General features: G+C 40.1%; 1 protein-coding gene across 1 annotated transcript in view; it reads left to right on the top strand.

The window, feature by feature from the left end:
• Positions 1 to 24,956, top strand: part of SCUBE1 (signal peptide, CUB domain and EGF like domain containing 1) — a 233,039-nt gene extending 208,083 nt beyond the window's left edge. Inside the window, exons 10-23 of the mRNA XM_018553435.1 lie at positions 4,279 to 4,395; positions 7,261 to 7,383; positions 7,861 to 7,980; positions 9,048 to 9,140; positions 10,020 to 10,136; positions 11,206 to 11,367; positions 12,499 to 12,702; positions 14,566 to 14,727; positions 16,391 to 16,558; positions 18,859 to 19,020; positions 20,343 to 20,540; positions 21,711 to 21,863; positions 22,270 to 22,349; positions 24,457 to 24,956. Of these exons, the coding sequence (XP_018408937.1) occupies positions 4,279 to 4,395; positions 7,261 to 7,383; positions 7,861 to 7,980; positions 9,048 to 9,140; positions 10,020 to 10,136; positions 11,206 to 11,367; positions 12,499 to 12,702; positions 14,566 to 14,727; positions 16,391 to 16,558; positions 18,859 to 19,020; positions 20,343 to 20,540; positions 21,711 to 21,863; positions 22,270 to 22,349; positions 24,457 to 24,609 (2,012 nt within the window). The 3' untranslated portion in view covers positions 24,610 to 24,956. The remainder of the gene's footprint in view (positions 1 to 4,278; positions 4,396 to 7,260; positions 7,384 to 7,860; positions 7,981 to 9,047; positions 9,141 to 10,019; positions 10,137 to 11,205; positions 11,368 to 12,498; positions 12,703 to 14,565; positions 14,728 to 16,390; positions 16,559 to 18,858; positions 19,021 to 20,342; positions 20,541 to 21,710; positions 21,864 to 22,269; positions 22,350 to 24,456) is intronic.
• The last annotated feature ends 573 nt before the right edge of the window (positions 24,957 to 25,529 follow it).

Below are 25,529 nucleotides of genomic sequence, written 5' to 3'. Positions count from 1 at the left end.
TGCAGATCCGGACCTGATCAGGATCTGAAAATCATGTGAACAGGCCCTAACTCTGCAATAGAGTCGAGTGGCAGCAGGACAGGTAAGTGTTCACTCTTTCTTTGCAGGCAGGGCTTCCTTTTATTTAAATAGTGATGGTTGCTTTAAGAACTGATAGTCTTCATTGTTGTTGAATCATTTAAATTATTTTATCTAATCCAATAAGACATTCTTTTATCCCCACCTGGGATGGCTGGTGACAGTATTTTCAAAGTCCTAATTGATTTGAAAGTTGCAATCACATGGCTTGAAGTGCATGTAAACCTATCATTTCTTTTTAGTATGCTTGGCATCATGTCTTACCTTTTCACAGTTTTCTTAATCAAATATGTTTTTGTGAGAGTGTTTTGAAGTGTCTTACCTGGAGATCCTGCCAGTAACAGCACTTCCTGTTGCAGGCGGACAATGCTGAGCAGCAGTGTTGTCATCCTGGCGTATGTACTGGTCATGTAGTTGGCCAATGGGCTGATTATCTTGTCTATTAGATAGGCAGCACAACAGACAACTGAGCTTGCTGACAATGCTGCTGGTAATTGCAAAGCAGTGACTTAGTATGGTCAACATGAATCAGAAAGTGCTGTTACTGGCGGTGAAAAACATTACAACCGAGTCGCAAAGAATGATTCGCTTAACAATATTGAGTACAGTGAGGCATGATGCCAAACATATTAAAAATAGATTTAGAGTCTCCACTACCCTTTAAACAAAGATTATAATCTGTGAGGGGAATTTATCAAAACTGGAGCAGACAGAATGTGGAGCAGATTTGCACTGCAGCCAATCAGCTTCTCTCTCTCATTTTCAAATCTTACCTGAGCAAACTGAAGAGAGGTGCTGATTGGTTGCCATGGGCAACTGCTCCAGATTCAGTTTTGCTGCAGTTTTGATAAATGCCCCCCTTTGTGAAGAGTGTGTAAGGTGTTTAGAGATGTTCTTTAATACACTTCAAATGATTAACATAGCTCTAAACCCTGACTGAAGAAGAGTGAGTTTCCTCTGTACACTTTGTATGACATTGTATAATAAACAGATAGCATTTTTTTTAGATAAAATTGTATTTTCACTTTTTAAAAAAATTTATTTTATTGAAAAGATTGGGTAGAACATCACCACAAAGTATGAAATAAAAAAGGACCAATACTAACCAAACAAAAGACTGCTGATGGGTATGAAAGCACGTTGCATGAACCAAGATCTTCCATAAAGCGATACTATAAATATGGTATAGAGGAGGATTCTGGGGTAGCTGCCTCTTTAGGTTTCCTATCCCAGTTTGATGCAGTCCTAGAAATAGTCCAATTGGTAAACAGTTGAGATGAATACGTGGAGTGCTTCTTGCTGCTGATGTCAACATAGTAGAGTATTGATGATAAAAATTGGTTGACCAATACCCAGCCACTGTACCGAATCATCTCCAACCTCACCTCCCCAAACAACCCTGAAGTTCTGTGATCTCCAGTCTCTTTCAGCCATTCCCTGTCTAGAAGTGCTTGCTCCAGTGTCAACTTCCTGATGGTGACACTGATGGATCATGCCTGTGTCAGCAAGGCTCCTTGTAGTCTTCACCAGGGGTGTTTGTGACAGGGTGACGATGCAGGAGTACATTTGGTAGACATGGGCAAAACATTGTCCCCCTATAACAAGAAATGCCTCAACAATGGCAGGGTCACCAGGAAACATTTTAATGAAACCTGCAGATGTATAAAGACTGAAAATGAATTCTGAAATGACATTAACATGTTAAATCTCATGAGATTTAGTGATTGGATTTAATCTGATGTCCTTTAACTGTTTCAGCGTTCTCCTAGTCACCATGAGTTTGTTGATGTACACTGGCACCATCTAGTGACTGAGATGTGTATTGCACCCTGCTGCTTGACAAATGAGCTGGTCACAAAGGCTTAGGCTAAGAGCTGCTGTTGTATATTTGAAATCCTCTGCAGCACTTAAAGGTTGTTTAAAAGAAACTTCAGCTGGGATCAAACTGAATCAACTTTCTTTTTCCCCTCCTAAGAAAACGAGTTGCTGACATTACAAAATATTTTTGCTGACAGTGCTGAAGGCTGCCCTGTCACGTTTAGTCCAACTGAACACATGTGGACTGCAACAGTGATTATGATACATAGCAGGTTATTTTAGATATATGTTTTTGAAAGAGCAGTCTTTTTTTGGAAAATGTATTTCATTTATAGGTAATTATCAGTCTGATTATAAAAAAAGAACTTAGAAAATAGAATCTACACTCAGTTCACACTTTTTCTCAGTTGATTGTAATGCAGGGAAGTTATTTTGCAGTCCAGTACACCCTTGAAAATTGGGTTTATGCCTGTTTTCAGCCATAATATTCTTGTCCTTGTAGTACAGAATACACTTAGGCCTGACCCACACCTCCTGTTTTTCATGCTTCTTCATACAGTGACAATGTCGTCAATAGACCATGTGATGTGCATCAAGAAGTAGTCCGCTCATGTCAACATATCACAGAGATGTTATCTAGCACAGTTTAAAACAATGGCTTACCTATATACATTCATTGATGACTAAAATGTATAGGTGTGAATGGGCATTAACATTTTTCATTGCATCACTGGGACTGAATTTTTGTTCCTGGTTCAGACCTACATGGCTCTGACTTGTCTGTTTAAATATGACGGAATAGCATTGTTGAATATTTGGAAGAATTCCTCATCCGAAACAATTAATTGTTTGTGTTCTTTGCTGCTCTTGTTTAGAGATTTAATTCAGTGCCGTCCTTCCCTTTGCTGCTATGCTGTTGCTGGTTGTTTTAGTTTGGTGTTGCTGCTATTGACCTTGAAGTGGATCAATCATCTATATTATATTTGAAAAAATGTCTAGGCAGCATCTCAATGTCTCGTCAAGCCGACAGATACAACCAGCACTGATGTCACTACACTGTTGTATCCTCAATCCAAACTTCACTTGGGGGCAGCTGCTCAACCGGGATGGGGGTCTTGAAGCATATATGAAAAACAGAAAAAGGCGACACCTCCTTGTGTAATATAATTTATCAAAGAAATTTGATAATGGTAGTCAACAAACATAATAATTATATGGGCACAACCAACACCAATCCAGCCCCCCAAGATCTTGACTGCAGAACTCAAATGGACAGTATAGCCAAACAGAGTAATCCACGGTCACTGGACTCGCCAGTGATGCAGTTTAGCACTTACACGTTTCAGGGGTAAGCCCGCTTCATGTTGGTGAATGCCATTATCCAATTTTACCTTTCTTTAAAAAAATATTACACAGGGAGGAGGCGCTTTATGCTGTTTTCTGCTATCTCAATGTTTATTCAAGAGGAGGAACATAAGAAAATTGTGTCTTTCGTCTGCTGGCAAGAAGAATCATTTAGTCAGTCTCCCTTCCTCCTGTATTCTATCAGACTGTACATTGTAATTTCTTGCAGCTCCGAAGATAAGTGACAGCTGCCGTTAGCTGATCTGTGTGAGGCTACTGCTTAAGAATAGGGATTTACACTGTATATAATTGTGCCATTGCTGTCCAAGAACTAGATGCTAACCATTAATTATGCCTAAACAAAGATGGCTCCCTTCTTTTGGAGAGAGAAGCAGATTAAGGCATTATCAGGGGGAGTACGATAAACGTTGTGAGAGGTAATAAATACTGTACCTGTAAGTTTTACACATACACATTACTTGGCACGCATGCACTTGAAAAAATATATCTAAAGTTTGGTCCAGTTTAAAGTGTACCTGTAGCGATTTCAATGTTGTTAAACAGTTACTTGAATTGTTTAACAGGCACATTTTCTACACTGCCCCAGGAGCAAGGACTTTCTACCAGAAAAGTACAGATGAGAGGTAGGAAGGTCAAGCTCTGACCTGCCACCTTCTGCCCATTTTTGTAAGGGTGAGGTTCAATGACCAATTGTGAGGGACAGGGCATAGCTGACTTTTTGAGCTCTGGTTGGTATTTGAGAAAGAGCATTCTCTAATTCTTGGCTCCCAAATGCTCTAGAAGAAATCTGAGCCTATGTATAGATACCCAATGATGTTTGTTGTTGAATCCAAGTGGTGATGTAATAACATTTAGAACACTACAGTTACTCTTTTAATTTATACGCCATAGAAAATGAAAGCAAAAGACCTGATTTGTTTTTTTTCTTTCTTTGGGCTGGCTACAAAATGTTCTGTCAGATACACGTCCAGGGTCCAAAGCTAATCTCCTGAAATAACAAATGTTTCTTTCTTGCAGACGTTGACGAGTGCTCCTTTGAGAGGACCTGTGACCACATCTGCATCAATTACCCTGGCAGTTTTGAATGTGTCTGTCAGAAGGGATACACACTCTATGGACTGACACACTGTGGAGGTTTGTAAAGTTTTGTTTCTGTGTTTCAACGAACATCTTAAAGGATCTTTCTATCCAAATCTGCTATATCAGTTAGAAGTGGGTGTTGCGATAGTGTGAGGGTAAGCTTACCTGGAGGTAGCCCCACCATCTACTGCTAGTTATGACTTAAAGCAGACGTAAACTGCGGTGGTTGGCGGGCAGCATTTGCCATAATGTGGAAATATGCACAAGCTGCTTCCACATTATGACACCCTTACCTCTGGGTCTGCCCTCCTCCAGTGATGTAATGTTTGAGTTCCTTGCCTCCACTCCATCCCCGTTGGTGCCATGTTATCTTCCTCTTCTTTTGGGCCTGTTGTCTTGTTACTTTGCCCATTGTGCAGGCACTGATGATTCCTTGTGTACTTGAGTCACATCATCTTGGCTCCGTACTCCATTACCAGTATTTATATGATGCTGGGACTGTACATTGTACTGTACATGTGCTACAGCCAATTTAAAGATTTAAAGTGTTTGCCAGCAGCTAAGTAGAAAAAGAGATTAATAAAAGACCCTTAAAAGACTTATTGGAACCGCAGAATTGTCTATTTTTACTACAATATCTGCTGTTTGTAATATGCGTGGGTTTGGTGCAAACCAAGTTTGCTAAAGCCTGCAAAAATCTGTCAGTAGGACATCCCCCTCCTGGCCCTATCAGTTACGGGCAGGGCATTCCCTGCCCCTTTGTTATGTGTAGCTGCGGGGCAGAGTATGCCCCAGCTGAAACTGTTTGGGCTGGGAGGGGGCTGTATCAATGACAGCTTGTGCAAACTAGGTCCACGCACATCGCTTAGACTTGTTCTTTTGAAAAGCCAGTATAAAGAAAAAAAGTTATTATTAGGAAAAGCAGTTGTTGGTTTTGCGTATTTATGACTTTTGTAACTGGAGGCGTGGCATGAGTGTGTCTTTTACCACCATACTTTGTGCTCCAATGTATCCATTCCTATCTTAGAACTTTGGGTAAAAGTGCTTTTTTTTAATGGAAAACACTGATCCTGTGACGCACAAAGCATATTTTTAAGAAGATATGACAACATAGCGGGCCTGAAATCATTGGCAGGAAAAAGCTATGTAACTCTGCTACAATGAACACAGCACCAAGAGGTGAACAATGCATGCCACAAGGTCATGTTTAGAATTGTGTCAACATTTATTGGAAGTTCTCTCCCTCTTTGAGTATAGTCCGGGTTTATAGGTAACGCACAGGGAGGAACAACCCATTGCTCATACTGAACACATGCAAGTTTAATGTCAGGTTGAGTGTTTTTACAAATGACCATTCTAATATGGCAAAGTCATTGGCACATATTTTTTTACTCTATCCTTGTATGACACTGCCCTTTCTCCAAGAGCAGACTAAACAGTAAAATCAGGCGTTGATGTGGTCAATCAGGAAAATGTTTGGTGACAGCTGATGAAAACTGGCCTTGTGATCTTTACCAGCATTTTAAAATGTGAAACCTTTTATATTGTCTTTTTAGATGTCATGTAGTCCATATCTAAAGAGTACCTGTAGTTTTTGAGACAGTGCTAGGTGATAATGTAGAGAGGTAGGAAATGCAGACATTGTTCATGAGGGATTAAGGTAGAACTGTAGCCCAAACTTTTTTTTAAATTAGTTTTTAATAGAATATGGGATGGTTATTATCCCTGTCAGCTTTTTTTGCTATCTGTGTACCTTCCCTCCACTTCCATGCCTGATAGCCACAACAGGAACAGAGAGAAAATCCCTCCAAAGTGTGGCAAGTTCCTTGTAGTCAGAAGGTCACCATAATTAGTGTCCCCATTGCATGATTTCCCATCTATTCCTGTTCTGATGACAACCAAGATTTCAGATTTTCTTTGGGTCACCAGAACAAATACAGAGGGTAAATCTCCCTAATAGGTGCATAGACAGCAATAAAAACCAGACAGTTGTTCTAATCCCTCTTCACCTAAAAAAGTTTTGGCTTCAGCTGCATTTTAATTATATTTAAAATGGTGATATATTTTTTTACTCCTCCTGTAAAAATTAAACCAAACCTTACCTATATGTTGAGCCTCGCCTAATATCCTTAGAGCAGCTAAAAGAAGATTCTATTGTGGACGTGTTTGGTGTCATTTAGAGTTAGACTGTATTTGGACATCAATTTAAACTGCTCACTTGGTTATTAAATAAAAGCGTTCCCCCGTCCTCCATCATTTTTTTCTGCCATAGGCCAAAATCAAATGGGTCTTTTCAGAAAGCCATTGTTTTTTTTTTGTTTGTAACCGCTTTTCTCATCACCTCCAGACAGTTGTGGTTTAAGTGCAGCAAAAGAACTGTCGGGGCAAGAGGGCAGGGGTCATATTGAGAGATGTGACAAGATTCTCTAGCTCTCAGGGTTACTAGGTGAGCATCAAAAAAGATGACTCCACCAACTGTAATACCCATTAGCTGCAATATTCATGTAATTATGCCACCCTTGTGAAGGTAAAGGGGCACGTCAACCCTCGCATGCGCAGCTCAGTGCACAGACCTAAAATGCAGAGATGAAGTAACTCCCATGTGCATTCACGGGATTTTCTTTCATTGGGACCCGACCAATCACGGGGCCAAAGATTTGAAACCCAGAAGAAGATCATAATGAAGATGGAAGTGCTGGAGAAGTGCAGCATTGCAGGGGATTTGTTTGGCAGGTAAGTCTACTATAATGTGCAAATTTGCTGTTCTTTACGAGCATAATATGGCTAAAAGCTCCAGCCCCCAACCCCCAGCTTTACTTCTACTTTAAGGGGTTGGTTTTGAAATTGCTTCAGTATTTTGAAAATGTGCTCGTTACCTTTGAAGAGACTTATACTTAACTTTACGTTCCCTTTCCATAGACATTGATGAATGCAGCATTAACAATGGAAGTTGTGACTCGGGCTGTTTTAACACTCTGGGGAGCTACGACTGTACCTGTCCTTTAGGGAAGAGACTGCACTGGAACAAGAGAGACTGTATTGGTGAGATAGTTTGCTCCTTTTTTCTTGTATTAATAGTAAAGACTAATTTACAATATTGATTGTTATGATCAGCCTTAGTAATAATAAGAGTAACCAAGAAAGCAATTGCTAGAGGGTGCTTGGCCTTGTGGTGCCAACTTTGACCCTCCTTCATTAATGCCCCCATCTCACCTTTTGCACTAATGAAAATAGCACTTAAAATAGTGAATGTTTTTTCTGATTATTTTAAAATGTGCTTTTTTACTGACTTGTGGTGGCTATAGTGGTTTTATATAGAGTTTTTTACTTTTAAAAATGTTTTGTTGTATATTACGTTTCACTTAATTTTGGCCTGTATATGGCTTTGCCTTACCTTTCAGACAACTTTGATATAAGGATTATTTTCACGTCGCAATTACATTTCTCATAATATATTGCCAGCCAGTCTCGTTTTTTTTTAGCTCTAGAGTATTTAACTGTAATTTATTTTTTTCCTAGAGACAACAAAATGTGTTCCCAGCTACAAGCCTGCCCCAAGGGCCCAACTGGTGTGTAGTAAATCATCAGGGATTGATAGCTGCTATTTATCCTGCCAATCCAACACCCTCTTCTTACCAGGTTTGTGGATAGCTGTAACTCACATGTCCAACGTGCCCTTTGACTAGATTTATTTTTTCTCATATCTTTGCCAGGTAGCATAACCATGCCCAGGACCTCCACTGTATTTAGGCAGTATAATTTTGGCCAGCCTGTTGATAGGACAAGTGATTGAGTCATCACTTTGTTTCTTTAAAAGAACCTGCCATTTTGCTCTGAATGGTCAAAGTGAAAGGGGGGGGGGGGGGTAATAAAAGGTGTCTGAGACAAACTTTGTCTCAACTGGAGCGCAGCCAATCAGATTTCAATTTTTCATTTTCTAAGCTGTGTGGAGAACAAATAGACGTTAGAAGCTAATTGGTTGCCATAAGCAGCTGTGCTAGGTGAGACAGAAAATGGACAGAACTTGTCTCAGACAATTTTCACAATGCTCCCCATTCTGTTTAAGGGCTAGAGCTAAGAAACACGGCTCTTTTTCAGAGTAAGGTTGGGTTGTATTTTCAAAAATATTAACTCGTCCCCTTGTTATCTTTAGCACTTCAGAGAGTACATTTAAATATCCAGATCTGTCCCAAAATGGTGCATTCTGAAAATATCAAGTGGTCAATGCCTTGACCAAGTCTACCACCATTCATTCATGTCCAGTCAATTTCATTAGAATTGTCTTACAGATTGTTGTCTTTTTCAGTCAGTCGCTATGGTCTTCCCCCAAGATGAGATGGTGTGTCTGCAAACTCACCAACACCATTTGTATGCACACCAGGAAATACGAATTTGTATTTTTAGATGTTATTGTTTGGGAAAAGTAATCATAGTGCCTTCATATTGAGTCTGCACATTGAACCACCATGTCAATTCTTCGGTACCTTACAATGAAATGTTCCTATCACCTCTGCACACTCTTTGACCAGTATTGTATAAAACCTACTAACTTACCAACATGTCACTTATTTCTAGAGATTGATTATGTATTGCAGACCAGTGTGCATAAGATGATTAGCAATGTATGGGATTATTATACCATACAGCATGTATCATGTATGGGATTATTATACCATACAGATAATATATGATTTTTTTTTATTTAGAGTCGGAGAATAGCTACACATTGAGCTGTGGTGTACCAGTGCAGCAAAACAAGTCTATCCAGAAACGCAATACAACTATACTAACTTGTACAGGTAAGGGTTACTAGAGGGGACAAAAACATATCACAAATCCAAAGAAAGAAGCCAGCGGGAAATCCTTTGTTAGTGAAACTTTATTGTTCCAGACAAGCAACACAAGGCCCTGCCTTGGTCCTCCTCTGACACGTGTCACACAAATCTGAGCTTAATGATTAGACCTGTTTTTGGGTGAAACCTGTTAGAGGAGGAGGTCCCTAACAAGGCCTTGTGTTGATTGTCCGGAACAATACAGAGGATTTTACAATGTTCTGCCAGCATCTTTATTTAAATCTGCAGATAGTTTGGGCAGAGAATAAATCCTTGCATGGCTTCGGCACCTGGCTTACTAAGGGGGTGACCCAATATATAGGGCTTTGGAGCAGCAGAATTTTTTTTTATTAAAACATAATTTATACTTCAGTTGTTCATGCGTGTTACATTGAATCATTAGTTTGTGACCCTGCTGGCGAGATTGACGCTATCTGTTTCACCAAAGTGATCATTGTCAATGACACAAAGTGATGGTAACTCCAAAATGTAACAGTTGTTACCAGAACAAGAGGTGAGGGAAGGGGATCTCTGCTCATGTTGAAGAGAGTTCCTCTTCCTATTGCATATCAAGGACAGAAAGTGAAGGGTAATCTCCCGAACGGGAAACAGATGGCAGAAACCAACCCTGGTAGGTTTTAACCTGCAACATTTAACACAATCAATGGTGCTCTACTGAGTCTCATTATTATTATTATTATTATAATACAGGATTTATATAGATTGCACTGTGCTTTACAATCTAAGGAGAACATTACAGTTACAATACAGTTCAAGACAAGTTGGTTATCCTTCAGCTCCTTCTGCCTGCTGCTTAAAGTTAATGATTTCTCAATCTATATCCAGATTCTGTAGGTCCTCCGATCACTCAGAAGGCTCGCTTTAAAATAAAGGATGCTAAATGCCACTTGCGGCCACGGAGTAAAGATAAAATGAAAGAGTCTACAAAGCAGCCAATGGCAGGTGAGTGCTTTACTGGAGAAGTAATTGCATGTGCTAGAATATGATAAATAGCACTTAAAACAGTAAATGGCAATGTTAACTGTTATTGGACTAATATTAAAGTGTATCTAAACCCAAACACAGTTGTAATATATTGCAGTTTACCAGTCCTCAGATGTCCTATATTTACCAGTCCTTTTTTCCAACTTGTTATAAAAGTATTTTTTCTAGCCACCCGGCCAGTCTGTGCACCATTCCCTTTATATGCAAGCCACAGAGCATGTTCTCACATTGGCAATAGGTGGGGATTATGAGCAGACCTTTGAAGCTTAGTATTAGTCCAACACCACTGTTTGCCTGTAACTGACAGAGCCCTTGCTGTTGGAGGCTTAAAGCTCACCACACATGTTACAATTCGACTATAATCTCTTCTAGATCTACAAACAACTATGTAGTGCAAGGGCCTGACTAACTGGAAGCAAATTGATTGGATTGTTTAGGTAGATTCTAATTACATCGTTTTTGGTCAATGTAACGGAGATTGTACAAAGAATGTATAGTCACATTATAATGTGTATATCGAGCTTTAGTGGAGAGAAGTGCAGCCCTTATCACCAAAAGTGTTACCACATGATGGAGTGCCACATGGTCACTCCGGTGGTGTAGCTCAGTAGATGGTGGCTGTGTCACTGTTAAACAAGGTAGTGCTACCATGTTTTTCCTTGTCTTCAGTGGAAATATTCAAAACATACTGTGGTCTTAGAGGGAATAGAGGAGAATTTAATAATGGATCTAGGTTAATAAAGAAAAGCTTTTCCAAGTATTCCATGGGTATGGGTATAAACATGACCATTTCTTTGAGTCTAGAATACAGTGCAGATTTAGGGTTTGTGTAGATTGTCCCATGCAGCATGCTTTCAGGTGCATTCAACTTGAGATGCTTCGAAGTTCCATTAGATTTTCTTCACTAGTGCATCTGACCTACAGGTGACCTTTTGACTTGCAGTCCTTGTGACCCTACATTAAGCTGGTTTGGCATTCCCAATGACTTATGTGGAGAAGTCAGATTCTGTGTTGCTCTCGTCTTTAGAAATCATTTCTTTTCACTGTACAGACAGCTGCCATGTTACATTTGTGAATCTCAAATGTGACTCTTCAAAGAAAAAGAGACGTGGCCGGAAATCGCCTTCCAAGGAAGTGTCGCATATTGTAGCCGAGTTTGAGCTGGAGGTGAAGAGGGAAGAGATATCAGGTTCGTCATAACTTCTGTATTTGTTGCCTGCTTCTTACCAGATTTCAAAGGAACATATTATAGTCCTTTCCATTTGATGCTCACTTTCATTGGACAGTGATTACCGTACAAAGCAGTGGTTTTTAAGCTTTTTTTTTGGATAGGGCCCTAAAAAGAAAACAAAATGAGCATTTGTTATAATTAGAATCTCTCCTCTTTCAATTGTTACAGTTGTGCAACCTTGCCATTCGGAGATGACTGGATTTTTGATTATTCCCTGTCAGAGCAGAATTGCCAGGCTGTATGTCAGGTCTATTTCCTAAGGAGCCTTAGCTTAGTGCTAATAACAGCACTAAAAATTGTCACATAAGAAAGTGATGTCAGAGTTATATCAAAGTCTTTATTAATAGGAATAAGGGGGGTACTTTTGGCAAAGTTGTTTTCTTAATTGTACATTAAGGGACATTCGAGGTATACAAAATCAATGTGTTTAGCGCACATATCACACAGCACATGGTATCACATACTGTGGTGGTGCGGTGAGATGCCATTAATTTTGAAATGCACCTCCCAGTGGGTTGCATTGCGTCTCTGCACCAAACACATTACTGCGATAACTTGCATTGCTATGCAAAAAAAACGTAAAATAATGAGGCCAATGATGGGCCATTTGGCTCAAGAACAGACCCAGGATAGTTGGAAGGAGCTTCTATAACCCTCTTGAGCCTTACTAAGCCCATTGTCCCCTTAAAAAGCACCAAAAACACTTTTGCCTTCCCATTGATTTTAACGCATTTAACCAAAATGGGAACATTTACAGCTGAAAACACTGTTTTGTTCATCCCTAATTGACGATTTTGCCCTACACCATCAGCCCAATCAAAGTATCACTTTTAGCTCTGGGTTTAGGCGGGGGACAGAGCAGCCAACATCCTCAAAGCCTGAAATTGGAACACCTTTGTAGATTAGTAGTCTTATAGTCAAATCAATCTGGGAAGTGTTCAAATGGAACTTGAGCAGTGGATGTGTAGGGAGGGTTGTATACATGTGGCCCCAGATTTTTCTTCCTATGCATTTAATATAGAACTATGTGGATTTTTATTTTTAATTATGAGCATTTTTCCATAGCTGATGCCCCTGATATCTCCTTAGATTCCTGCAATTCAGACTGCATACGGAAGAGGGCGGAACAGAAGTTGCAGGCTGCCATTAAGACCCTGAGGAAGTCCATAAACAGGCAGCAGTTTTACATCCAGTTTTTTGGCATGGAGTATGAGGTGGCTCTGAAACCAGCGAAGAGCCTGGAGAATCAGGAGGTGTGCAGCGCCGGGCAGGTCCTGCAGGATGGGAAATGCGGTATTAATATATCTTTTACTTGTAGATGAGTATCCACAGTGGGTTAAAGAATTAAACAGATAGCAAACCATTTAAGTGTGCTGGGATTTATACTGTGTACAGTGTGAATTTAGTGTGTACATTTTAGGCTGACAGTGGGTCATGCAACACTTCAGAGAGCCACTGTAAGCTCCGCAGGCAGGCCCCTCGCTCACAGTGCGATCGCCTGCATTAGTGCCTGTGTTCCAGTCCAGTGCGATCTGCAAAAATGCTGCGAGCACTATTTTTGCAGATCGCACTGGACCGGAATGCGGGCACTAATGTGCCTGCGTTCCGAGTGCGAGGCGATCGCAATGTGGGCGATGCCATTGACTTTGATACAGCGCCACACCCCCTCCCGCACCTGAGCGCAGGGAGTCGGCCGGCTTACATTCCAGTGCGCCCTACATGTCACGGCGTCCTGTCCTCCTGTGGTGCCGACGTTGCACATGGGGTGTTCTGCACCTTTCCATCTGCAGCGTCTGACACATTCAGTCGGCAGCCGCACGAGCAGCACGGGAGCATAGCCGTAGCCAGCTCCTTTTGCGCAACAACGTTTTTTTTACTATTTTTTTATTTTATTTTCATTATTTTTTTACATTTTTTTTTTTTACTCTGGGGGGGGGGCTTCGGGGAAATATTAGGGGTCTAAAAAGCCCCCTGATATTTCCCTTTTAAAATTTAAAAAGAAATTGAGGACACATAGTCCTCAATCTTTTTTTCTGCAGCCTCTATTCTAAATGAATGGAAAGCACAGAGGCTTCCCATTCATTCCTAAAATATTTTACTATCAAGCATTTTCTGTATGGGGAGGAGCCTCTGTACAGAGTGCTTTTCCCCATTGAGAAACTCATGAATGAACAGGACATGATGTAAATCACCTCCTGTTCATTCATTTATAACTGGGGACACATTGTACTATGTGTCCCCAGTTATTTACAAACACTGGAGTGATCAGCTGATCGCTCCAGTGTTTGTCCTGCACAGAGGATTGGTACATACTACTGACGTGTACCGATCCTCTGCCGCTCAGCCACGCACAGCTTCTCCTCTGCATCCCCCTGCTCTCCCGGGCAGAGGTAGCGGGGGTTCCGACGAGAAGTGAAAGAGCACTTCAGCCGCGAGGAGGGGGGGGGCGGAGCCGCTGTGACAGAACGGACGAGCAGTGAGGGGAGAGAGAGGCGCCGGCTGTCAGATCCTGGCCGAGCGTCTCTTTCTCTCTCTCCTCACCGCTCTGCATTAGTTCTGTGACAGCGGCTCCGTCCTCCGCCCTCCCCCGCCGCCGGTTCCTTCACTTCTTCTCGGATCCCCGCTGAGAGCAGCGGGGATCCAGAGAAGCGGCGGGAGGAGAGGACATGGCGATCTACCAGTGATCGCTACACGATCGACTGGTAGATCGCGATCGACCTTGTGGGCACCCCTGGCCTAGAAGAAGGGAAAAGATACAAAAAAATGATTATAGTTTGTAAATTTTGAGGCTTGGTTCTACCACTTTAACACTACTGCCCTAGACACCGGCCCACAAGAGCCAATATGGAAAATACAGCCCTGAACTTGGGCAATTTTTTACCAGTTTTAACCAGATTTCTATTGTAGTTAGGGAAACCCACTTCCACAAATTAGATTGAAACTAAAAAAACAACCAAAACCTTTGGTAGGTTGTCACAATCCATTTATCTGTTGGAAATCAAAAGCTGGTTAAAAGTGATTGCTAGATAATTGCATGAGGGCATGGCCAATGGGTGAAAGCAATGATTAATAATTAGTGTAGCGAAAACTGGCAAGGCTGTACCCAGCGGAGTTTACCATCTAGAGGGATCTTACTGTCTATGCATTTCCTTTCAGTGACCTGTGGATTGGGAACATACTACAATGGAGAGAGCAATCAATGTGTGCCCTGTCTGCCAGGAACATATCAGGACACAGAGGGGCAGCTGTCATGCGAGCCTTGCCCAAGTAATGACGGCATGGGCATTGCTGGGGCAAGAAATGTCTCAGAATGTGGAGGTAAGTGACAGGAGGTCTTTAACCTTAAACATATAGCGTCACTTTGCTCTATTTGCTGATAGCCCACACGCCAACATGGTATACTCCTGGATCTGTGCCCCTTTGCCAACTATCGCTTCAAGCTGGGTAAGCTTCAGTGTGGAATGTTTTCGGAGCTAACCCAGGTGGGTGATATAACTGTCTTTGCCTATGTGACAATGTGCAAATGATTGCCTGATCAGACCTAAGCACTGTGCATGGGGGAGATCACATGCCCCCGACCCATCATGCCCAGAAGCCTCACTCTTTTAGACCAATAAAGCAATGGCGGCAAAGTAGCATGGATTGAGGAGTATAACTTTCTGGGGGTCATGTGGGCTATTAGGAGACACTGTCACTTTGCCTTAACTTGGTTTAACAATGATCTTCTCTTATTTGCTCCCTTTTGGTCTGTGAAATATACCATTTGTTATATCTGTTCAGTAAGTGCTAAAGAAATACCAATACACCCTGAGGGGAGGGAGGGAGTATTCTGTAGTTTAGCAAAAGACAACTAGGCAGAACTGGCACCATTCCTTGTGACTTCAGTGCAGTAAAGACACTGGGGGGAATTCATAAAAACTGGAGCAGAATCTGCAACCAATCAGCTCTTCTTTTCAGTTTGTTCACTTAAGCTATGAAATGAAACAGAGAAGCTGATTGGTTGCCATGGATATCCGTGCCTCTGTCTGCTCCAGCTTTTATGAATTACCCCCACAGTTTTGTCAATCCACATCAGGATATTATGAGTTGTTTGCATTTGTGGCAGAGCATCGGGTATTTTTTGTACTTCCAGGGTCTTTAAAGGTAGAAAACATGGGGAGATGTGTTTGTATTATAGATATATATCTATCTAGATAGATATATCTATCTAGATAGATAGATATCTATCTATCTAGATAGATATATAGATATATAGATACATATCTATATATCTATATATATATATATATATATATATACAAATATATATAAAATGCATATGGTTTTTTTGTGCCCTGACATACACTTTAAAGATGTTTTTTCTTTTATTTTTCACCTGGTGATCCCGCCAGTAACACTGTTTCTGTCCAAGGGTGACTCTACTGTATTGGGGAGCGACCCTTGGACATGAGCATTCTCAGTCTGGGGAGCGGTTAGTGTTATAAACACTAGCAAATTTAAATGGACTTGAGTAATAAATTAAAGCCAAACTCCAGCTAACAGTTTTAAGCAGTTACAGCAGCACTTTTTTCCTTTTGGGATAAAGGTTTTACCTACATGAATAAAAGCTGACCATTGTAAGCCCCCCATGTCATTGTTAAACGGTTTGTTCCAACTCGCTATCTGACACCTTTGCTGGGAAACATGGTCTGTTAAAGGAACTTGAAAAAAAAAAAGAGACTGGTAAGCTGCAAAATAATATTTTGCTTTTGAGTTTTTAGATCAGCTTTAACACTTTACCAATTATATAGTTTCTCTGCTATAGACCCATAACTATTAGATGAAGCTGTCTTGAATGTTCATGGTGCTGTCATTTGAAAGATTAATAAATCTTTAAGGCCATCGGATAACAATCATGTCTGTGGCTACATATATAGTTACAATGGTACATTTATTACAGCCCTGAGATACCTGATAAAACAGCAGTGTTCTTGTTCTGTAGGACAGTGTGCTCCCGGACATTACTCCGTGGATGGTTTCAAACCTTGCAGGGCTTGTCCGCTGGGAACGTATCAGCCAGACGTTGGGCGCACAGTCTGTTTCCCATGTGGCGGTGGACTGGTGACTAAATATGAAAGTGCTCTCTCGTTTCAAGACTGTGAGACAAAAGGTGAGTAAATTGCCAGCACTTGCACCACACCTGTCCCTCTTTGTGAAGGAAGCAAATCTTTGAACTATTTGAATTGCATACATGCTCCAGAAACATCATTAAAAAGATCTGTAGTAGTTTAATACTTTCTTTATCAGGTTTAGGACTACAAAAATGTTGCCAGGTAAATATGCAACATTGCATACAAATATTTTGTATTCTGCTTTTCAGCCAGTAGCTGGAGCTTCAGGTACATTTTTATGTTTTCCAGACACTGCCTTTGCTTCTTTGATGATCAATTTTTTTTCTACAAAGACATGTTAAAGAGTCAGAACAGTGACTTATCCCTTACCAAAGATTAAGTCATAGAAACAGTGTCTGAAGACAGGCAGCATCTGTTGTGCTGTCTCTTTAGCTAAGCCGTAATGCCTTGGAAATTCAGTGTTGTGTGTTAAATGTATATTTCAAATCAAAGATTGTATATAGATGGTAAGAAAACCAGATGCAAAATAACTAGGGCTGTTACTGATTAAAATTTTTGTGTTCGATTAATCAAAATTATTTTTAATCGATTAATCGATTTATTTTGATTTAATTATAACGCACATACAGATCCAACTACATTGGCCTATACAAATACAGCACAGCAATGAAGTAATAAAATGAACTAGGGTCACACTAATCCAGCACGTTATTAATCTCACGTGCGCCACTCAATATGGCCGCCGCTTGAGTGGGGCAACTCAGGATAATAACGTGCTGGATTAGTGTGATCCTAGTTCATTTTATTACTTCATTGCTGTGCTGTATGTGTATAGGCCAATGCCTTGGCTGGCGCTCGTGCAGAAAGTTTCAAAAAAAATTTAATCGATCAAAACATTTTTAATCGATCAAAAAGATTAACGATTAATCGAGAAATGAATCGTTAATTTGCACAGCCCTAAAAATAACACTTGCACTGACTACAAGTATACCTTGATGTACTTTCTACTAGGAAAAAGAAAGATTGTCTCTGTCCCCTAAATGGTTGCCTAGGCAACAAGTGTGTTTTAAAAAGTCTTATCCCACACCAATAAAGTTGTTTTAATCCACAGTAACTGATTAGATGGGGCTAACATTTTTCTCTCATGCCCCTCTTGCAAAGCAGTTAAACTTCTATTCCCCCCACCCATACACATTTTTTGTCTTGAGAAAGGCAGTCAGTCAGTGAGACTCAAGTTAAGTTGGCTCACATTGAGCCTTAGGGAGCTGCGCACAACTTGCAGAGAGTAATGTCATTGCCAGGTGGTGTTGCAGCACAGCCGAAGCAGGCATTGGACAGCAGTCAATAGAACAATCACTGGTCCGAAAGCCCAGGCATTTTAGCAGAGGGGCTGTGCTCAGGGTGGTGGGGATGCTGGGGGCTGTTTTAGCGATAGTGGTAGAGATAGACCCGGGTAAGCTGTTCTGGGGACAGAGTTGCTCTCTAAACCTGCTGAGAGTCTATCCAATAGCTCAGTTGGTACCAGCTGATTCATTTTCTTGAAATAGCCAATTGGGAGCAGTCAAATGGTGTCTGTTAAGTGGTCAGGTAGTCCTCATGATTCATGATTCGTTGGCTGCAGAAGTCAGCAAAATGACAACCCTTATCGTAGTTCCAGTTCCATGGTGTGCTACAAGGGTGCTGCACTACCACTTTGAGAAGCACTGGGTTCATGTATTCTACTTGCATGGGTGTCATAATTGACCCTCAAAGTCAGTTACCCAGAACAGGTATTTGGACAAGGGCTTCTGTTCTGCATACATATCAGAGATGGGTGACACCACAACAAACTATAATTCACAGTAGTGTTTAGGGGACACACAGGTCCTCTTTATAAAAGTGACAGTATAATTTCCCTCTACAAGTTCCAACCCAGAATTGATAGTCGCCTTGCAATGTTCTATTGCCTTTGACAAAAGTTGAAAAATATTATGCAGTGCAAAGCATTAGGTTTACTAATTAGGTATTGGGTATTGCAGCGCATACCTTTTCTGTGCTCCCCGTCGCTTCATTAGGCAGTACATCCAGGTATGGAGAGCATGTGACTGACTTCCTCCCAGGTGACTAGTGCTTAGTGGTTGGCCCAGCTCTGTCACTTGGGGACAAGGGAGAGTGTTCTCGTCTTTGTCGAAACTTCAGATCATTACATTTTTGCTCCTAATGGCTGAGTGACGTGGGAGCCAAGAGAAGGTGGGTATATGTTCTTCTGGAGGGGGGGAAGATAGGTCAATGCACATTAGTAATTGGATTACAGTTAAAACAATTCGGTAATTTTCATTTTTCAATCTCTTTGTGGCAGTGCACTGCTCTCCTGGACACTTCTACAATTCCACTACACACAGATGTATCAGATGTCCTATTGGATTCTACCAGCCAGAATTTGGACAGAATTACTGTATCACATGCCCGGGAAATACCAGCACCGACTTTGATGGTTCAACCAATGTCACACATTGCAAAAGTAGGTGTTTTTTTGTTGCAATGTTTTGATTTAATAATGTATAGAAAAGTGGTAATGATGATCCCTTGCAGAAAACAGCAAATGCCCTACCTTTGTACCCTCTTTACGAAGAAAGGTTTTAAGGATGAGTACATAGGGACATGGAGCCCACAGGAGCTCCCCTAAACTGAAATCTACAGCAATTTTATCCTTGTTTAAAAACTGGGTGTTTTGTCTTGCAACTCAGTAAATGGGAACTGCTACCGTCAAGATTTTCTGTGGAGTATTTTCCATGAAATTACTAGTCATCAAGTGTACTTGGAAATAATGATTATAATGTTATTATTTTCACATTTTTACTTCTCCCTCTAGTGGCTCTTGTATGACAGTGCAGTAAGAATGTAGAGAAAAGTCCCTTGGAGCCTGTGTTAATATCAACAATACATGATTCGAATTTTGGCTAATTCCCACTGAATAAGCCAAAAGCCCTGGGTGGCACTGCAAGCATCACTCAACTCAAAAAAAAAAAGTAAATGTTTCACCTGGTCCAGTTGATTTTAAAATCACCAGATGCAGGCCCTCTATTTTTATCTGGTAATTTTGCAATTCACTTCACTGTATCTGTGAAGGGAGCCATGGTTGTCAATTCATGCTGGGCTTCAAACACCTTTGTTCAATAGGGTCTAATGTGATTAGTAGTTTACAAAAAGGTGAGGTTGTTTGTGCTTTCTGTTAAGCTCGCAGAATGTGATAAGGACATTGCATTTCAGACGAGATCAAAACACTTGCGTATGTGTTTGCTGAAAATGTTCTTAGCCTAAAAAAATTAAAACTAATGCAGCCACAACATCTAAGGACTGATGATCTGCAATGTATTACATTTTGTTTTTGGATTTAGTTATCCTTAATTGCGAACTGACAGTGTTCTGTTTCACTTTTAAACAGGAAGCATATAAGCTATAATTACACTGGGCCATCCTCGTATACATAATTAATTTGAATCTATACATAGCTATAACTTTAAAAAAAAAATTATATTAGTTCTGATGACATTCATATATATTTTAATAACAGGTTTTGAAAGGCCGCACATTCTGTTTAAATGGTGTTCCAATGTATTTCAAAATGGAAAACCCATTTTCGCCCATTGACCTGTTATTACCATCTTTCGGTACTCACTGGTTAGCTGTTTGTTCTTGCCTGGGGGACTTATTAGTCCTTTTTCTGCCACTATTCAAGCGTTCAAACCTGAGACCTGAACTGCATCTGATATCTGGAGAGAAATTCATCAACTTTAGAAACATGCTTGCTTCCATAATTGATGAGTCTGCTTTTATTCACAGACCAACACTGCGGAGGTGATTTGGGGGATTATACAGGTTACATCGAGTCTCCCAACTATCCCGGTGATTATCCAGCCCATGTGGAATGCATTTGGAACATCAACCCCCCTCCAAAAAGAAGAATACTGATCGTAGTGCCAGAGATTTTTCTGCCAATTGAAGATGAGTGTGGAGATGTGCTGGTAATGAGAAAAAGTGGTAAGTAACAGATAAGTAGTATGTACATCTTAAAGTGAACCTGTGCTTTTTCCATGCAGGGAAAAGCACAGGTTAATTTAAATGTTTCCCTTCCCAGCTGCTTTTTATCACCTACCTTTTAGATCCCCTAGCACACTTTTGGGCCCCTGAAATGAAGACGACAAGCCCTGTGAAAACTTCATAACACACTAGTCAATGCTTACACAAGACTACAGATACTCTGCTCTCCCGATATGACAGCACTGGGACTGTGTTTGGATGAGAAGGCACCCCGTGCTGGATCTTAAGAGGAAGAGAGTCACATTATCCCCTATACCAGCAAGCATTGGTATTCCTCTGTGTCCCATGTGGACTAATGGAGCTATAGTAGAGCAAATGGAAGATGAGTATATGAGGATGCAAAGAGGCGGATGTTAAAGTAAAAGTGAATGAAAAAAAAGATATAATGGTAACAGACTTTTCTATTGCAGAAGAGACTCCATGTGCCTCTTCTGCAGTAAAACCTTTGACATTAGCAGCTAGCAGTTTTTACTGAAGTTACTACAATCTCATGTTTTAGTTTACTAATTTGTATTGAGACTGTAGTCCATCACAGGAGTGAGCTTGGAGCGGTGACTACTTTTCAACACACAGGGACCATGGGGAACAAAAGTAGCCCTCCTCCAGAAGGAAGGACAGTGTCAGCACCAATTCAGAGATGATTTGAGGATCTACAGCCGAGTGATACACAAATAAGATACATTTTTGTTATTAGTGAAGGTACTTGAATGTATTTTTAAGATTTAACTCCTGAGCTTAGTGTCACTTTAACTAGTGTTAAAGTGATGCGTTACTTGCCATGTAACAACCTGTAGGTGGTGCTATACACATTCATTTTCAAGGCTCTGAGAATTTTTGCTGCCTGGGTGGGCGACTTGGTAGGGGTGGGGGGTGAAATACGGAACATGGAGTTGAGTTTTAAAGTCTTTCACTTCCTTTGCTTTTTTCCCATTTATATGAAGAAAATTAATTGGCTACAATTGCAGCAATTTCTGAAATAGTAAACTGTTTTTTGCAGTGATCTGTGACAAGTGTGGTTTTAGAGTTTTGTGTTATGTTTGTTATTTTGATTCAGACATAAAAAAAGATATCTGAAATATTTCTTAAGCCCTATAAATTCTCAATTTTCAGCCTCCCCAACCTCCATAACAACATATGAGACGTGTCAAACGTATGAGAGGCCAATTGCGTTCACTTCGCGATCTCGAAAACTCTGGATCCAGTTTAAGACCAATGAAGGAAACAGCGGGAAAGGTTTCCAAGTGCCATATGTCACATATGATGGTATGTGATTTATTTTTCTTGCGTCATGTCAAACCATTGTCATTTTTTGTCCGTCACTTCAAGTATATCCCCTTTTGTCTGTTTTGTGGGAGAAATATCAAATCTGTAGCTTTAATAGACATGTGCTAAGCTTCTTTAATGCCCACTGCACATGTGCGTAGGATGTTTTTATTTGATAAAATATCAAAAGTCTGGAGAAGACTCATACTTCACACTTGTCCATGTGCTCCTATCTGTAAGAGAATAAAATAGAAGTGCCATATTGGGCCCAGGTCAGATCTGGTCTGCTGTAATGTATCTTAGAGCAATGTTATGAAAAAGTTACCTGGCTCATAGCAAGAAATGGAAGAAATGGAAGAAATAGATACCATCTAATCTAATTCTCCAATCTGCTTTACTTTCACAGAGGATTACCAGCAATTAATAGAAGATATTGTTCGAGACGGCAGATTATATGCTTCAGAGAACCATCAAGAAATTTTAAAGGTATGCTAACATCCTAAAGTCCTGCAAATCATCAAAAGATGTGTGTGTTTGTGTGTATATATATATATCTATATATATATATTCATAAATACCAAAAATAAATAAATGGGGCTTTTTAGGTGACTCATAAACAATGCAAGGAAATGCAGTTAGACATAATGCCACGTGACTCATTATTGTATAGTAAAATTCATATTTAATAACATAATTTCATGATTAGCAAAACATTTTATATAAAAAACATAACACACATCTAAAAACAGGACCATTATACATATAAACAGCATGCCACCTCTAGGAATCTGTACAGACATAGATCAATGAATAATGAAATACATACATAAATACCATGTATAAGATTTCTTAGGGCGAGCAGATTCGCATCTAGGGGAGTCCCTCTACTCCTCCAGGAATCTGCTCGCCCTAAGAAATCTTATACATGTATTTATTTCATTATTCATTGATCTATGTCAGTTATTGTTACGTATGGTTAATTGCTATTTTCAATTATTTGAATGCTCACTATAACATTCATATGGATTCTACAGGCCACCTCTATAAACTTCTTGAAAGACTTATTGCATGACTGGAGTGCCAATTCTTCATCTTCAGATGCCCATTTGCCATTATCTACTGAAAACACATGAATATTTTTGGCACAGCTTTAAGTATGTGTTTTGTGTAGGGTTCCTAATTTACCCTCAAACAACTTCACCCAGGGCTCTCTGTGGATGTATTTGTACGCCTAGACAAGTTACTTCAGATTGTGAGCTTCTGTATGAGTGCAAAAATTGAAAAAAGGGCCTCAGTCATGAAGGGGTTAAAATCTGGCCATGTAAGAACCTGATGCAGGGACCATAAGCATTCAATTATAGGGAATGGAATGGGTTAAGTTGGCATTAATGTAAGGGTTAAAATTAGATTTCTATGCTTGGGTTAAGTCTCTGAATTAGCTGAGGATAAATGTTAAGGGTTTAATTTATGGTTATTTGATTGATTAGCAAACATGGCTGGCTCTATTTACATATATAATTGCAAGTTATACATTTAAAAAAAAACAAATGCGTGCACTTTCTGTCTGCTTGTTAATAACTGTTGAGATTAAATATCAGCCAGGGAGTGCCTTATTTTCAATAAGTTGGCATTGTATGCAGTAAAGCACAGCCAGTGTATAGCACTGCAAAGTGGGAAGGAGAGCCTGAGTATGTAATAAACAATTATGTCTGACCCCATGTACATATACAGTTGCAAACAACATGAAGGGGTGTATTGATAAACAAATCGCAGAGCCATTTGTCGTGCGAAATTGCAAGTACATTCGCTCTGTGCAATTGGAGTGAAACAGAAATGTTATTAACATATTTTCTTTCCAGGCTGAATGTAATATCGGGAAAATTCCGCATTATAGGCACTAGATGGTGCTGAGGAGCATAGGAAAGAAGTATTTATTTTTGCTGCACTTCAGCACCATCTAGTGGGCATAATTAAGTATTTTTCTGATATTACATTTGACCTGAAAAGAAAACATACTAATAACATTAATTTTTGTCTCCGTTTTTTTTTTGCATAGAACAAATGTACATGCAATTTTGCAGGACGAATGGTTCTGCGAATTGTTCATAAATGCAAGAAAAAAAATCCTTGCTGCACTCCTTACATGGATTCCCATATAGATATGCAGACGGGTGCTTGACATGACCGCGGATGGCGCCGCAACATGTAGATAGTTGAAGAATGTCAACAGCACACCAAATCGATGATTACAGCAATTAAGTGTTCATTTATTGACGTATGCAGTCTCTCGTTTGCAAGCGCTTTTGGGGGCCAGGGAGGGTCCCCTTCATCAGGCTCAGAGATCTCTGTGTTCATAAAGACACATTATAGAGACGGTGATCATCAATATTATTGTATTTTTTATTAATCAGGAATATTTGCAAGCTGACCTCTTTGATGTGTCTCTAAAAAAAAAAGAATTGAATAGTCAGTTTTAAATCGTTACCTTTAAAGGTTTTTGATTTTCCTCCTTGATATTGATATCCAGTGTCAGTCATTTGCTGTTGTTTTCCTGGAACTCTGAAGTAAACTTTCTTTTTTGACTTTCCTGCAGGACAAGAAGCTGATCAAGGCTCTGTTTGACGTCTTAGCGCATCCCCAAAATTACTTTAAGTACACAGCGCCAGAAACAAAAGAAATGTTCCCCCGATCTTTCATTAAACTGCTTCGTTCAAAAGTGTCCAGATTTTTACGGCCTTATAAATAGTTTATTTTAACTAGTTGATTTTGTTTTTTTGCATTGGTTTTTTTTTTTTTTTCTCCCCGGTCGACCCAACACTTTGTCCCTCCTCGTTGTAGAAACTGTTACATGTGGAAGACTTTCTTAGTCGTCGTTCTTCCATTCTTTGGGAGGAAAAAAGGGCTTTTAAGAAAAGTTATTTTATGGATGCCGCTTTATTTTTATTTTTTCTTCTTTTGGCTTTGGAATTATCCAGAAAAATAAAACGGCTTCTGTTCTTCCGTACTCTGGATTGAAGATTTTCTAAGCTGCGGTATCATTTCATCTATTAGATATGCATGCTGCCATGTAAAGAAAAAAAGTATTCAAACCTTTCCATAGACGGCCAGACGTCTGGGGTATGAACTGTATTCAATGAAGAGCTGACAGAACATGGGAACTGTAGGGAATATGACTTTTCTTTGGAGCTCATGAAAATGGATATCGTAGAGAGTAAAGCGGCTTCCATGTTTGACCTGACAAGCTACTTGGCAGTCTGTCCTCTTTGTCTTCAAGAAGATGGAATTGCTGCAAACGTTTAACAACGCAGTTAGCAGTTGCTCCGTGTCTCCGGGACATTATTTTAAACCAATATATTCTTTTCTCAACAGTCCTTAAAGGAGAACTCTCGTCACAACAGATGCTGCCGGAATACATATAAAGTATTAGGTTACCTCCACTTGGCCTTTTTTCTTGCAATGAAGTATCTGTACTAAAGCTTAAAGATCACTTCTCACCTGATCTAGTTAGATTTTCAGGTAAGCGGCATCAGAGGATGTCAGCAGTTGGATCAGATTCGATTGTGCTGCATGCCGCTAATATACAGCGGCCGGGTGACATCATAGAGGTTTCCCTTGCTGTTATTGGCTCCTCACTTTTTAAGTACAGAATTATTTTTCTGCCTAAAG

The sequence above is a fragment of the Nanorana parkeri genome, unplaced genomic scaffold, assembly GCF_000935625.1.
Source record: "Nanorana parkeri isolate BGI_ZX_2015 unplaced genomic scaffold, ASM93562v1 scaffold120, whole genome shotgun sequence".
In the NCBI taxonomy this organism is placed as follows: domain Eukaryota; kingdom Metazoa; phylum Chordata; class Amphibia; order Anura; family Dicroglossidae; genus Nanorana; species Nanorana parkeri.
The sequence above is the reverse complement of the archived record's forward strand: the minus strand, read 5'-3'. Positions and strand labels throughout refer to the sequence as shown.